Below are 16,193 nucleotides of genomic sequence, written 5' to 3'. Positions count from 1 at the left end.
CAACGGCATAAGGGAGATTCTTCTTTGTTGTGAAGTAAATGCTGCTTTCACTGTTTTCACTTAATACCATGTGTACAGTATATTATCTGTAAATTAAAACATCTATCATTGTGTTTTCTTTTTTTTCTTTCTATTTAATTTAGTCCCTGAAGCATTGTGGAGGAGTTTACATCTGAAGCAGTGTTTGAGGTTATTTATATGGTGTTGAAGTTATTGGACTAAACACTGTCTGCTGTACAGTATTACAATGAACATTCACTCTGTGGCAGGTTCAAGATTTTTGCTCCGTTAGTCACTGTTTTTAATAAAAAAATATAAATAAAAAAGAGCACAGTGGGGGTGTAGTAGTTCGTAAAAACTTTGTATTATAGTCATCATTTCTGACTGTTCTTCTCTGGCAGGAGAAGAAGAGGGAAAAAACCCACTTCCTGCTGTTTCCTGCCTCTTCTTTTCTCGTTCACTTCCTCATTATGTGAACCAGGTACAGCTGTTCACACCAATTCAGACTGATTGGTTCCTGCTGTGAATGCATCCACGTGTGAGCTAGCACAAAGCATGCTGGGTGCTGTAGAAGACTCTCTTTCAGACTGCATCTTGCTTGTTGAATGGTGCTGGACTTCTGATAGAGATGTTTGGATTATGTTGGTTGGTATGATCCTTTTTCCCCCTCCCCTTTTTCTGGATAAAGACAACCCCCACCCATTAGGAAAAAGGTAAAAATGAAATTTGAACATAGGTAACATTTTGATGCATTCATTGTTGATGATTGTTGTTTTACTTTGTACTGCAGTGAATGAGGAAATATTAAGGTCAAACCAGGCATTATGTTTGTTTTAGTTTATTTATGAAAGCAGAAGATTAATTATTTTCCAACTTCATTGTTGACAGTTTACTGGAGATAATGTGTATTTTCATGGAAAAATGAAAAAAAAAATCATCCAACCTGACCTTTGTATCTGTGTTTATTTTGCTGTTTGAGGAAAACATTTTTTTATTTGAAACATTTATTAATTGAAATTTGTATTGCCTGCATATCTTTCAAGGTGAGTCCCTACGTTGGGACTCAATTGAATATTTGTAATATTCTTTTACTAACTTGTTTTTGCATGGTGCAGGACATTATTTACATTCTTCTATTTGTATTTTATGAACAAGACTCGGCTCTGTATTATTTTATGAAGTTTCTACATCAAAGAAATGACCCTGTTACCAAAGTGAAATGAACAAAATTCACATTTTAACAATAATTTGCTTCATAATGACACAAGCTGTGGTTCAACAAAACAACAACACATTCAGTACGTGTAGTCCATTTAGTACATTTACACACATTGTATATTTGTCTAATAACAGGTTAGATTTTTAATAAACTGAAGTACCTGAACCTGTAATGTAACTATTAACATTATAAACTGTTTCTTTAAAGTTTTAAAAGTTTTAAATCTGTAAATATACTCTACACATACCATACTCCACAGCTTTTTTTTTTTTTTTTTTTTTTTTTATTATTATTATTTCCCTTTCTGAGCTAATAGACTGATGTTTTAGCCTGTGTTCACATGTTTTCTTTGGAAAGATATGAATGTTAAAACAAACATGTGATTTGTATGGCAATTAGAGATCTGCAGCAAATACAAATCCTAATTTAAACATGGACAAATGACATTTGTTTCTACCAAATAGCACTGAACATTCATGTGGGTCATTTTTTAATTGTGTGCAAACTTGTAGACATACAGATGTAAAACTAGTTCATAAAGTAAAAAAAATAGCACCAGTCAAAAATATATATATTTGCTTAACATTTGGATTATTTAATGATAATATATAATGGTGTCAAAGACATACTCAAATAACATAGGAAATGAATAGGTATGAATGAATATTTGTCATGCATTAGAGGGGTAGAGATGATTGCAAATTAAAACAGTGGGGTCACACACTGAGTAAAGGAAAATTATTGTTCTTTTTACACATTTAGAGATGATGAATATTGAATTAAGTCCAAACTGGAAAAATAAAATTATATTCATCACATTTTTTTTAATTACATTAAAATTGGCTTGCAGGAAACAAATGTGACACAATACATATGCTGCATTGTAAAACAGTCCTAGCTCCCCCATGTGGTGTAAATTGGACAATACAAGTCTATTTGGACACGAACTTAGGTCAATCAAATTAGTTTTGCACTACATATTTGTGTGCATTTAATGGCTATGTTTTTTAAAACATATTTTTTACGATGAATAATGGATTCTAGTGGTGACTTTAGAGCACTTGGAAAATATTTTTTTTTCTTTTGCTAGCAGGATTCAACTGTTCTTTAAACAATATGAAATATATAATTAGATATAATTATATATTTATTTTCGTATTGTATAATTATATAATTAAAATGTTCATGTCAAGTTTTTTAATAAAATGTATTAATTAATAAAATGTATTAAAGTTTTATGCTTAAAATTTACACAAATAATCTGTCCTCTGACTCCCCCTTGTGGTGTTAAAAAGATGATGCAAATCTCTATTTTGCTGCTTTGAAGTCTCTAATCACATGGCATTCATAACATTATGCCTATAAATATGTAGTTAAAGTATATATAAGTCTTCATCATCGTGTAATCGGCAAATAATGGCACTGAAAGGAGTCACAGATTTATTGGCAAAGGTTTTGTTTGGAAACAGAACACAAGAGTTGGCTCTAAAATAGTATCGGATATTATTCCCATTTTTAATTGAAAATGCTGCTTCTAAGGCTAACATAGCACAAAAGAACTGAAATCACCTGAGATAAGTTTACTGATGAACTGAAAACTCTAGAGTGAAATGAGCCATACTCTTGGACATATCACTGTTATAGCAACTATGGTAGTGCAGGTTCAAAAACACAAGTTGTGCATTTTTTAAATGTACAGAACACCTTTACGAGACAAGATCATAATGGACTTATCAATTTGAAATATGAATCTGAGCAGACATTGGTTGCTGTAAAAATGAATAGCGATAATATAATATAGACTTTATGGATAGTTTAAAAGTGTATATAAAGTTTAAAAAAAAAAGTTTAGTTCAGTGGTTCCCAATGTGGGGGGGGCAGGCCCTTCAAGGGTTTGAGAAGCTATTGCCGGAAGGGCCCAGCAAGGTAAATGGGTTTCAACTGGAATTTTTTTATTTGTTCAAATAATCCTAACAAAAAAGAGAGTTTGGTCCACCTCCTGATATTAATTGTGAAAATAATCGTTATAAAACTTAGTTTGGTCCCAGTCATCTTTCCTCTTCCAGCAATCTTGTTTGTTGTTTTTCACTATTGTTAAATTAAGTCAACTAGGAACTATTTTAGGAGAAATTCCTTTTCACCCTAGCAAAGTGCGGTTGTCTCTGGTCTCCTGCAGAACTGCAGCTGTGTTCATTTCCCTTTATTCCCCTCAACATCAAAACAGAATGTTTTCTGCATCACTGCTTACTGTTGAAGACCAAGTCTCAGCCATAAAAGGTCAAAGAATTTCTGGTCAGGTCACGTGTGATTGAAATGCTTGGATTTGAACATGGTGTAACAAAAGGGAACATTTTCAATCTTGGCAAACAGCTGTTAAATTATAAAAATATGTTGCCCTGGTGTGAATGAAATACATGGCACTTGAAATTATTTAAATATTATACAATTCTTTGCATTCATTGTTGTTGAAATTCATTATTAAAATCACAGTCAATGTTTTTGGAAACAAACACTGACACATTTTTGAAATGACTTCTACATCTACTGTAATGCTGACTGTAAATGTAACTAAAATTAGGTGAAAATAAAAACTGACTTTGAAATTTCAGATGTAATTCCAGCTTCCACTGTCCTCTTAGTTTTCTGTATAGGAAATTCACGTTTCATTCCTGCAGTTTGGTCCGATGTTCCTCAAGTGATAACTTGCAGAATCCCACTACTATGTATAGTAATCGCTGACAGGCAGATAGAAAAGGCAGCAAGTGGGTAAAGACGTGGTAACTCCTGGATTGTGGTTCCCTCCTCGTGTCTTTATGAAGCACCATCCTTTAAAAAGACTGTCCTTTAAAAATTTAATTAAAACCAGCTGAGACTGGCCATGAAAACTGGTGCTCGGTCCATTAGGCGCTGTGTTGCTTGCCTAGCCAGTCTGGACAGCAACACTGCAGCCAAACTTCCCCAATTAAGTGAGCAACTGTCGGATCTCTCTGTAAACGTAGCAGAGGAAGTCCATGTAGGAAGCACCACCGTGCAGACCTTTATCCTCCACCAAAAACTGACGGAATAGTATCTCTGGTTTGTCCTTCTGTCTCACAATCACCAGCTGAGTGGAGCAGAACATTGAGGTTATAACACAGTTTTATAACTAATACAAAAAGACAGATTTTAAATCTACATCACATTCCAATTTTAACTCAAGTGTTTAACTTCTATGTTCTTATTTTGACAGGCAAAGGAGGACTTCCATCACCCACCTTCATGGAATTCGGCCTCTCTTCCAGCAGATCACTGATGGTGGAACGGATTTTCTTTGACAACTGGTTGTCCAGCTCTGGCAGGGAACACTAAAGAAAACACAGTGAGGGTAATGTTAAAATTACGATCGAGTCAGTGAAGATTATTTCGTCAACTAAAAACAAAGAGCAAACACATGCTTTTGATAAACTGTTTTTCCTCTTTTACAGTAAGACCACATGACATTTGATGTTTGATCTCAGAATAGTTTAAAAAATGCTGTTGATTCTGTGAAGTTGGTATTAAAGACCACACATGCATTGCAGTTTTTGAATTTTGCAGATTTAAATTTATCAAATCATGGTTTTATTTCTTCAGGATTTCTTCTTTTCAAAAACACACGGTACTGCTTACTAGCAAACAATTTCCATGAAAACCTCTGGGCACTGACAGGGAAATTCTCTTTTAGTTTCTTAATAGAAACAGTGTTTCCTGTGGATTACAGACATGCTGAAGTGTTACGAAATGAACTCTGACCACGTTCGCTTGCAGGTGGGCGAGTGAGGGCACGTTGAAAACATTCTGGATGAGTTCAGGCGAGCTGGCTTGGCCCAACCACAGAAACATGGCGTGACCGTTCTCCAGCAGGAACATTCCTTGGTCTGCAAGAGACTCCTCTGAACATCGAACTGGAGCAGGCAGAGCCTCACTGTTCATGTCCATGTTGTGCTGTTTGACAAAGAGCAGATTTGATTAGAATATTAATGAGTACACAACTAAAATGCCTGGTTGTTGGGGGAAAAACTAAATCTAACAGACTCACCAGTGGGATGAGGCGAGGGTAGAGCAGAAGTTGTGTGTCCTCTACGCCCATAGCCATGACTGAGAGCCTATGATAGGCTCTGTCATCTGTAGCCAACTCTGTGCTGCCCACTAGGGGAGCAGTTTTCATTAGGCTGTTCATGTAGACTGGGAAAACCTTCATGGAGTTGGGTAGAACCAGCTAGATATGGACACAAATGTAATTAGTTTTTTTGAGGGGGGGGGGTTCAGCAATGAATTCAATAGTTTGACAAGTATGGACACAAATGTAATTAGTTTTTTGGGGGGAGTTTCAGCAATGAATTCAATAGTTTGACAAACTTTGTTACAGATGGTATAGTTCACTGACCTGGCTGGCAGCAGAGGGAGAGGCACAGTTCTTTCTGTAACATGCCAACATGTGAGCTGTCTGGTTGACCAGAATCTCCCTTACATTCTTCAGAGGCTGGTTCAAGATGGCACGGTAAGCTGAAAGGAAATTAAAAGAATTTTAGAATCAGAAGAAGGGGAGGAAAAAAAAACAGACTGAACTGGCAGGTGAGGATAAGTATGTGGGAATAAACAGTGTGAGCTGAAGGGCTGCCAGAATGAGGGGAAAAAAAGAAGAAATCTTAGGTCTGTAGTATGTAGAAAGCATAGTAGTATTAACTGGTACTGTATTTTCCAACCTATAAGTCACTCTATTTTTATCCTCTGGCTGGGTTTGCAACTTGCACTCAGGTGTGACTTATATTAATATATATAATTTCACGTTTGTTATTTTTACACTGACAGCCGCTAGAAGGCATTCTAGGCTTGTGTACCAGTATCTGCTACTGCTGTACCACGGAAAAATCTACATGTTCGTTATTTTCATACTGACCGCCGCTAGAGGGCACTGGTGCGAGTATCCTGAAAATACGGTACAGGGGTCAAGTCTGACTGTGTACAATAACTCCCTCAAACAGATGGAGTCAAATGGTGAAGGACCGTCACCTGATTTGGCAAAGAAGTTGATGAGTGAGTCTGTCTCACAGTTCTTGTACAGTTCTGACAACTGCGTGCTGCAGTTCAGGCTAAGGTTGTGGATACGCAGCCGCCTCTGTCCACTGATGTTGGTGTACAGCAAGGCACACTGAGGAAAAAGAAAAGGAATTATAATCAGAACAAGAGCCAATAACATTAGTAATATGTTGTTTTTTTTTTGTCATACCTGTATAAAAGCCCCAGTTTCTTCACTGAGTGTGTCATCATGCTTGAACTCGACAGTCAAAGCCTGGTCACAATCCAGCGCTGCCATCTCTATATCTGTGGTGTTGTTCATATGGATGGCACCAAAGAAGTCTGTGGCTCTAAAACCTTAGTAAAAACAAAATGTATATTGAAAATGACAGACGCCGACTCTTTAAAGAAATGTGCCTACATCCAAATCTAAAAAAAACAAAAAAACAAAAAAAAACTCACCTGTACTGGTGCGAACACGCATGATGGCATCAAATCCAATGCTCTTTTGTACTTCTTTCCTCAGGTCTCTCAGAAAATGCTCACCATCCGTCTCCACCTGACAAGTAGATTTTTGTGAGCAGTTAATCTATACGATCAGCAGATGGCGACAAGTCAACAACGTGGTCATAGAGCAATAAGGTGGTGGGTATAAAACTAACAGTGTTAAGTCAAATATAAGTTTTAAAAATATATTTTAAGTTTATTTTGGTGATGATAATCCATGTGGCTTTACAATTTGGTGCCAAAGGATTTTCATAGTAGGTTCATTTCTTTGACAGATTCTGAGCCAAAGTTATTATATGGACAATAACATTTTATGATGAAGAACGTGCCTATAAAATAAACACATTAAAGTTCAAATAAAAAAATACAAATAAAAAAGTATTGCGCAGACACACATGCCAAATCGTGCACATTAAACCATACCTGAAAGTTACTGTACTTGTGCACAGAGCCCCCAGTGTGAGAGGGCACATCGGCCATGGTTGCCAGGTCCACGTACTGGCTGGGGAAGAGGAAGAGATCAACACTGCAACCCTGTGCCACACAGTCTTTAGACAGCTGCTCGTACACAGCCTTCTGAGGCTGGAACAACAGCTAAGAAGAGGAGAAACAGGACATTTACGTGGGTCAGTCGGAAATACATTTCTGAAAATTGTCTGACTTCTGACTCAAAAAAACCTGCTCACCTTCTCTTTCTCTGTGTTGACCAGCTTTTTGTCATCCCTGTTCTTGAGTTTGCCTGGAGCCTCAGCGGTGGGCATGGAGGACTGGAAGATGAAGAGTTTGCCACTGCATTCTGCTGCCTAACAGGTTGACAACAACCATAGAAAAAAGATGTTAAATATCCAGGTTTGACATGTCACTCTTTTTATATAATGGTATTTATAGTGGTCTGTCCACTTCTAGTAGTGTTCCTGATTCTGGGGCACATATTCGTAAGCAATGTAAACGATAAATATGGATCCCTTTTCGTCTGTGGCCACACGAGGGCACTGTCTACACTCCTGACAACTAAACACTGGAGCACCTAAAAATTGACAAAGAATGCCATAAAGAGCACAAATAAAATGTGCCAAGAATAAACGTCATAGTGCAAAAAAAAAAAAAACAACCCAGATTATAACTTTATATAACATCCATATGTTTTTACATGTATGTACTTTTGCAACTAAAATTCCCATTTGACATATATTCCAGGGGTAACTCAATATAATACTGTAAATGATAATTCCGATCATATATAGATGACTGTTATGCTCCCAAGACAAATACTTAAGGACTTGAAAGAACATCAAGTAAATGTGTTTAAATTGTACTATTATGTAAGTACAACTGTTGCCCATTAGAGCTGCCTTTTCTGAGCCCCCAAACACTGACTTCATATCACTAAAATGTTTATTGGACTCTTAAGCAAGCACAAACATCAGGAAAATAAACGTGCTGGCTCATGGAGTTGATTAGTCGGATGCCTTCTCTCTGCTGTGCTGAGGTCAGCACAAGTAACAAAATGAAACAAATGCAACAGAAACCAAAAGGATTTTTTTGGACTAATTGTTGGGGATAAACCCCCCTGACCCCCCTCCCCAAAAAAATATTGAGCTAAACAACTTTGCCCTGTAATTTGCCCTTAGACTTGTTCATACTAAAACTGTTGACAGATTGTTGATTGTTGTAACTGACCTTAAATGCCTCCACTCCAGCCTGGATGACGGGGGCAAAAACTGTTTCACTCTCGCTGGTGTCTGCAAACATGTCAGGGATCTGGTCCAGGAGGCTGCAGTGACAATCCCAGTGTGACTTAATAATGTACGGGATCTTTGTTAACACTTTAAAACAACAAATTAATGATGTGGTATCAATTGCAACCTACTTGTAGATAACAGCCTTGGATTCATTGTAGTTGACCAGGAAGCCATCGAGCAGTGGGACGAACATCTCGGCCGTGTCTGAAACCACCATCATCTGTGGCTGGGCCAGAGCACTCTTTACATTGTAGAAGTGGAGAACCTTGTTGTAAGTGACAAAGCCCACTTTAATCACAGAGTTCTCTGCACCATCCTCCCTGGGAAAAAAAGGAAATGATGTCATGTACACTTAAGTATTTCCATTGTCACCATAATATACGGCAGTTAAAAGGTAGCCTCCTGCTCAAATTAAATTAAATCACTGTCAGCACACAAAAGTTTCCCCTATACAGGATTTAGTCATACAGTAGGGTAATGATGGAAATAACAGATTTGAAGATGGATCTGTTTTGAATAAAAACAGTTTTTTGAAAAAAAAGAAAACACACACATACCTTTGTACATCTGCTTTCAGTTAAAGCAGACCCCGACTCTATTTAAGTTGGGTGAGCTACATAGTCACTGAATCTTTTTGAAAATTCAAGTGTGTCCAGTGTTTGTCATTTAGATTCGGTAAGAGCGACAGGGAAATCTGACACAGATGAAAGTCAGTTTAAGGCCGACATAACGGTTTTAAATTCCATTTAGTTTTAAAACATATTTCTCAAGAAAAAACGTCCAACAAAGCTAAAAAAAATATTAATTTGAGGACAATTTCACCTGTAGAAGTGGAGGTTCTTGTCTAAATGTCTAGATGTCGTTAGATGTGAATAAATGGGGAGAAATTATTTCTTAAATTTTAAATGTTTTTCGTGATGGTAGAATTGTACAGGTTAAGTTGTATTCTAAATAATGAAATGCACATCTTTTACCTTGGCAGTTTCTCCAGCAGACTCTTAAGCTCTTCACATATCAGCTTGACCAGACCACTCTTGATGTTTGTGTAGGACACATCAATCATAAAGATGTAGGCAGGAGGATTTGGAGGCTTGTTGTTCTGTGGGTAGTATTTTAAAAAGAAATAAATTGCCATGTGGATTGCTTGTTTGACAACTACACATTTATAGCAAATAAAAAAAAATAAAAATTGGTATTTTGTTCTTAACTACAAGGGTCGTGCAGATATACACTTCCCTGTACTGTCACCAAGGCAGTATTTCCAGAATGGAGGTCAGTGTTAACAGACAATTGTCGGTTGTGGTCTGTTTTGTTAACAAAGTTTCAATCAACTGTATGACAAGACACTTATCTTGCAGTCTGTTGTTTAACCTCAGTCCCACAGAGAGTGTTTATACAGTAAGTCTTAATAAACAGCGTAGATGTCGGCCAGTGAAGTGACTCAGTTTTGCCGATCCACTCCAACAGTCAAACAGCAGCTTAAGAACGTGGAACAGGCTTCTATGTTAGTATATATTAGGGCTGAGCAAAATGATCTGAATGACAATTTACAACACATATCCTAAAAATGTCTCACTGCAAGGTCAGAAAAAGTGCAGAAATTGTAAATACATTTTAACATTTAAAGCTAGACACAAAAAAAAACCCAAAATTTTAAATTTTACTAAAGTTTGTTTATCATATATTTTCTGTACATATTTTAATACATTGCATTTTTTGCTCAACTGTGTTCATTTTTCAAAATAAAAAAATTTGCCCACAACATTTTGAACACGGAAAACACTTGAGGCAGTTTTCCCCTTCATACCTGTCAAATTCCGTCTGTCAGTTGCTGCTGTTCTGTCTTAGCTCTGTACCTTTTTCATTAAATGCTATAACATGATTATGTACATATACATTTGCACAGGTAAAACTGATGCATATATGAAAACTGTTTGTCTCACTCTTCTTTTGTTTGAATTCATATTATTACAGATCTTAGCAAAATGCAACTCTGTACAGTACCTTGCAGTAGTCCAAGGTTGCCACAAACTCGCAGGATCCCAAGGACAACTCTGGCCTCTCGTAGAAGTCAACTCTACGCCCCATATGGTCAAGATGTTGAAAAAAGAAGACTGGCACTGCAGTAAAAAAGGAAAATTGTATAGGTAGTTGTTAACCTGTATGCATATTTTTAGTCAGTTTTTAAAACGTATGCCTTTTGGATTTCTGACTCAATAACTCTACCTTCGTTGACACAGTTGCAGAAAGCACATTGAAAGCGACGGCCACCATCAACGAATTGCATGTAGGGACACATGTAGGCCTTGCATCGATTGCAGCGGATGGGGCCAGTCTCTCCATGGTTAACAAGGTATAACGGAGTCTAGGTAGAAGACAAAATGAACATTTTAATGCCTTAAAAGAAAATATTAACCAATTGTGGATTCATTAAAATTATATTAAACCAATTAATTTCTTTCTTCCCCATATCAATCATACAAATTAAACAGTTTTTGTTGGTGCTAAGTCCCACATTATCTGAGGCTCCTCACAAGGCCAAACCAAGTTTAAGAAATTTTATTTTACAGAATCTTAATTTTTGAAGATGTCTCAAACATTTCCAATGGGAATATGTGCCACAAGGAATGACACAAAATCACAGAGTGTCTTTTAAGATTTTATTATTTTCTCTGTGACATTCACGCCTCCTCAGGGCTCCTACAACTATGACACTAGCTCACTAACATTTCCTAATAGGGCAATTGTTGTCTGAGAGAAGGCAAATAGAGATAAATATCTACAAAAGAATTCCTGGACCACACAGAATCCAAAAAGGCGTCTTGGAAACAAAAAACTCTCCATCTGTGGCAGAGACACTGATATATGTACTGTAGTAGCATTTAGCTTTTTCCGAGTAAAAAACAAACCAGAAGGAAATGTTTTTACACAAGCAATCTGTTGGAAAACGGGTGAGACACCCTGTTGTTTTTGGCTGGTATTAAGTTGATATCTAAATATAAATAAACATGCTCTTTTCAAATGAGAAAACTGGCACAAAATTTTGGATGAAAAACAAATTACCTCATCCTTTGGCACACTGGCCAAGGGCTTAATGATGCAAGCCATGGGCACTTGGCATTGTTTGGCCAGATCAGCGGTGCAGGGCAGAGAGTAGGTGGTGCAGCGGATGAACCGAGGGCTGGCGTTGCCTAGGAAAGACAAGAAGAGGGTCAATGACCTTGTAGAGAAAAGCACAGAATGCAACTATTGATTTCAGTCTGCAAACTCTGTAGCTACTTTAAATGTTTTAATGAGATGACAATATAATTAGCAATGCACCAAAACTGGCCCTTTCAAGAAGGTAGCTGATGTAGGTAAGACTTGTGACCGAGGCAAGCGTCTTGACATGTATCAAGTGTGAGACATAGACAAATGCAGTGGAGAGAATCCAAATTTTTCAAAATAAAGATCATTCAGAATCAGTTAATAAATAAAACATAATGTAAGTTATGCATTCTTTCTGTGCAGCCCAGTACCAATTGACCCAAGGACCGGGGCCAGTCCGTGGCCCGGGGGCAGGGGACTAGTGCTTCAAAGCATAATTTAAAATGATACACCAAAACATAAATAACACCCAGGATCTTTATTCATTATATTACCTTGGTCCTGTACTGTGAAGTCAGTGGTGACCAGTGGTGGAACTTGTCCTCTTATATTTGTGCTGTACACATGTCCTCCTCTGGCAACTTTGTCTTCTTCAATGATTTGGGTCTAAAACAAACACATCATGCTGTAGCATCTCATTATGTTCTCAAATGTCAAAAATTGTTAGATTTGCATTTTGGCGCATTTCCTTTTCAATTGGTACCAAAATATGGGACTGTACATGTGGCCAATCAGCCTTTGACAGGGATCCAAAAAGACATATTATCAACTTACTATGCTTGGGATAGACTCTGGGTCCAGTTTTTTCTGTGGTGGGCCCGCCATTGCGGATTGTCCTCCTGGAAAGGCCCCTGGCATGCCTGGCTGGGGTCCAGCCATGTGTCCCCCAAATTGACCTGAGCAATGAAGCAGTACGTGTTATCTAGTGGATGTATTAAAGCTAAGTTACTATATAATTATCTACAGTAACACAATGCAACAACAGTTACCAGGTTGCTGTGGGTATCCTGGTGGACCAGCAACTCCAAGACCAGGCTGCTGGAAACCTGGAACACCACCTGTGAGACTAGGCTGTTGGAATCCTTGACCGGCACCTTCAGGCCCAAGCTGCTGAAAACCTGGACCACCACTTCCGAGACCTGGCTGCTGAAAACCTCCAGCCCCTGGAGGAGGTGGCCCAGAAAAAGGTCTGATCATGCCTCCCATGTTAGCAGTGGGTGACTGCAGAGGAGCCATTTGAGGAGATGATGGTTGGGGGCCAGGAGGCATGCGTGGTTGGCCTATGGCTGGTGGAGCAGACATTTGGTAAGGCTGGTGTGTTACAGGGCTGGTAGGTAGAGCCTGGCCTTGCATGGGTCCTGGTAATACAGTAACAAGAAGCTATTATTTGTTATTATTTAATAAAAAATGGTTAAAAAAAATAGTTATGTGGTTGTGCATGTGACTGTATGCAAAAGTAGACATTTTTTGTTGTTGGTTAAGTCACACCCTGCTGTAGGATTAGCACATTATGTACAAATGCACAATATGTAATTAGCACACTCACCGTGGCTGCTCAAATTCATAGCATTCATCTGATTACTGAGCTGCTGAGCTGCTGGTGGGCCAGGTGAAGCTGTGCTGTTGTACTGAGACATGGGTGGTGGACCATAAGCAGCAGCAGCAGCAGCAGCAGCAGCAGCAGCAGCAGCAGCAGCAGCAGCAGCAGCAGCAGCAGCAGCAGCAGCAGCAGCAGCAGCAGCAGCAGCAGCAGCAGCAGCAGCAGCAGCAGCAGCAGCAGCAGCAGCAGCAGCAGCAGCAGCAGCAGCAGCAGCAGCAGCAGCAGCAGCAGCAGCAGCAGCAGCAGCAGCAGCAGCAGCAGCAGCAGGTGAAGAAGGATACCTGAGGAAGTTATAACATAAAAGTGAGTATATGGAAAGCAAATATGAACATTATCATAGGTTTTTTCTAACTACATATCTTTGATTTATGCCCATGTAAGGAAAATGATTACCTCTGTGGATGAGTGCCATTCTGCTGGATATTTGGATTATATTGGCTGGACACTGGAGGTGGAGGCATACCAGCAGCTGAGGACACTGGTGACTTCATCATACCTGTAATAGATCAATACAGCTGTGATTGCAAGTGTTGTAAGAATCTTTTTACTTTGTTTCCAAAATGGGTTTTGCAGTGACATGCACAATGAAGCCAACAGATTCTTTATTTGCGATAGTAGTAATATGAAAACACAATTATTCAAGGAAATGCTGACACACTTTTCATAAATAAGTTTTATTTTATTTTTCAATAAGAAATGAGCAAATTTTTCTCCAACTGTGACTTAAACAAGGGGCTGCACCAATTTCAAAGACATGTGCAGACCTGTTCTGTAGAAACTAAGCAGCCATGTTATTTAAGAAATGATCCAAAACATAGTCACTGTAATTTACCTGTTGGTTGAGTGCTAAAAGTCTGAGGTGGTCCTCCATAATGCCCGTAGAGGGGCTGTGTAGGACCACTCCCGAATCCAGCTTGGTAGCCCCCCATCCCTGGCTGGGCCTGGGAGTATGGGGGTGCAGCGACATAACCCTGTTGACTCATTCCTAGAATGACTTCTACTTTGCTCTCATTCCAAATTGAACCACTGAAAACCTGTGGAATTTAGATATCAGATTTTGAATCTCAAACTGCATGTTATTAAAATATGTTTTAAGTTAGAAACAAATGTATTGTTTATGGGCCAAATGTTACACCCCAGAATATACACGTACAAGAGAGTACAAAAAACTAGAAAATCAATTCACCGTAAAATCCAAACTGACAAAATAGAATTTAGATTTTTTTTTAATATCTAAATTATTAAGTGCATGAATCTATGAAAAGAGAATATATAGTTGTGTTTTTTTACAGGTGTAATTATAATTGAAGTATATAATAATGTAATGCAGTAGCCTTTAAATAAAGCAAAGGGACAAATATATTATTAAACATTAAACATAAACAAACACGGAAGTTAATACGTTTTTGAAAAACATTTACCTAAAAGGGGTATAAGCCCCTCAATAGACTTTAAATACAATTGTTTCATTTCTATGTGACATAGAATATTGACAAAACACATTGAAGCTTGATGCTAATTAACCATTGTTATGTATCAAAATGCTACATGTATGACCAGTTCAGTGTTGCTTTGCCTTTTTTGTAATCTTTCTTGGCTTCAAAATCAACGTTTGTTTTCATTTTGTACCTAAAGATTTGTTAATGTGAACAATTACTTGTAAGTATTTATCCAATGCCATTTGGCCTATTATATTATGGTGAATCCAGGTTGATTCCACATCTGTTGTCAAAGGGAGTATAACAAGGCACGACAGCAACAAATGATATTTGACCTCAATGCAATCAACAACACTGTGCAACATATGAACCTTTGCTGTCGCTTGTTGACAGATAAGGCGACCTACCGTTTGCTCTTATCTGAATAGCGAGATTCCCCGTGTCTGTTTTGCTGTTACACATCTATAAACACTTGTCGCTTTTGCACAAGTTGCAAGAAAAAACATTGTTCGATTCTTTAACACAAATTTGAGTCAACGAAAGCAAAAATGTATAAAGTATGTATTGTACATAGTAAGCATTCAAAAGAATGTAGATTTAAAAGATAAAAAGTCAGTTAATTGTTCAGCTCGGGTGTTGCGTACATCAGCGACGTCCGCGAATTGCCACGTCAAAGACCGTTATGAGGGCGAAATACGTAAAGCATCATCACCTACGGTGTAATTCACCAGGAAGAATGTGCACTGCAAATGCTACTGTCTTAGTTTACTGCTTTAATTGTTTGTTACGAAAGTCTTCGTTTATATAGTCCTAAATTATTACTTTTACATAAATTAAACATCGGTTACCACTTCTTACATTCCAACTTAGAAAATCAAAATTTTAAATGTCACATTCTTGTTTTGTCTCCGGCATTAGGCTTTAGTTAGAGCACATAACGATCAATAACACATTTACAAACCAGGTTGTTCTCAGAGAGATAAACTCACGTTTCGATTTTAAAGTCTTGCTAGCTACAAAGAAAATGTTAATAAAACTTGTATCTAATTTATTTCTGCCAGAGCCGTTGAAAAACTCTTTAAGGCAGATACCACTATAGTAAAAATACACACATAAATAAACACGTTAGTGCTATCATTTACCTGAATAGGGCAGAGTTCTCGTCCCCCTCTCTTCCCTATTGCCCTCAGTGGAAGCTGAGTGCCACGTCAAACTCTACCGGTGTCGCTATGCTACGAACATGAGACGGAAACTACCGAGTCCACTTAAAGAGGAGCGCAACGTTTCCGAATAAGGTTTTTCAAATTAAAGCTTCTAATGACAAATAATTTTACGGACAAAAAATAAGAAGGCAAGAACTCTCATGCGATACGAATAATATGGCGTATTTTGGCTTTGGAAACATTTATTTATTTTATAATTTAGATGTCATCACCTGAAAGCAATATATGTTATTAATATTTTGAAAAGAACTTTTATGAGTTCCGGTTTGTGTCCACGTG

General features: G+C 37.9%; 1 protein-coding gene across 2 annotated transcripts; it reads right to left on the bottom strand.

Moving 5' to 3' along the window:
• Positions 1-1,508: 1,508 nt before the first annotated feature.
• sec24d (SEC24 homolog D, COPII coat complex component) lies at positions 1,509-15,949 on the bottom strand. 2 transcript variants are annotated; one of them, XM_008326521.3, is made up of 24 exons: positions 15,834-15,949; positions 14,085-14,286; positions 13,646-13,748; positions 13,520-13,533; positions 13,199-13,324; positions 12,642-13,010; positions 12,427-12,548; positions 12,147-12,258; positions 11,569-11,696; positions 10,732-10,870; positions 10,510-10,625; positions 9,480-9,604; positions 8,634-8,825; positions 8,444-8,537; positions 7,450-7,566; positions 7,187-7,357; positions 6,719-6,815; positions 6,468-6,613; positions 6,251-6,389; positions 5,625-5,743; positions 5,277-5,456; positions 4,991-5,182; positions 4,474-4,563; positions 1,509-4,322 (listed from the first exon to the last, which is right to left on the bottom strand). In XM_008326521.3, exons 2-24 carry the CDS (start codon positions 14,233-14,235, stop codon positions 4,182-4,184), a joined length of 3,183 nt encoding a protein of 1,060 aa, XP_008324743.1. In that variant the 5' UTR covers positions 14,236-14,286; positions 15,834-15,949; the 3' UTR covers positions 1,509-4,181. The 2 variants fall into 2 exon arrangements, with proteins under 2 accessions (XP_008324743.1, XP_008324751.1); XM_008326529.3 differs by having other exon boundaries at positions 4,182-4,322; positions 13,199-13,321.
• Between the last annotated feature and the right edge of the window lie 244 nt (positions 15,950-16,193).

Source organism: Cynoglossus semilaevis, chromosome 1, assembly GCF_000523025.1.
Source record: "Cynoglossus semilaevis isolate Cse_v1.0 chromosome 1, Cse_v1.0, whole genome shotgun sequence".
NCBI classification, from domain to species: Eukaryota; Metazoa; Chordata; class Actinopteri; order Pleuronectiformes; family Cynoglossidae; genus Cynoglossus; species Cynoglossus semilaevis.
Note: the sequence above shows the minus strand (reverse complement) of the source record. Positions and strands in the feature narration are given on the sequence as shown.

What these genes read in the sequence shown, in the direction of transcription:
- sec24d (XM_008326521.3), bottom strand. Translation starts at nt 14,235, where the DNA reads ATGAGTCAACAGGGTTATGTCGCTGCACCCCCATACTCCCAGGCCCAG. An exon ending in CTCCCTCTGCTGCCAGCCAG is followed by an intron (nt 5,457 to 5,624) that starts GTCAGTGAACTA and finishes GTCCATATCTAG; the next exon opens with CTGGTTCTACCCAACTCCAT. An exon ending in AGAGGCCGAATTCCATGAAG is followed by an intron (nt 4,323 to 4,473) that starts GTGGGTGATGGA and finishes TGCTCCACTCAG; the next exon opens with CTGGTGATTGTGAGACAGAA.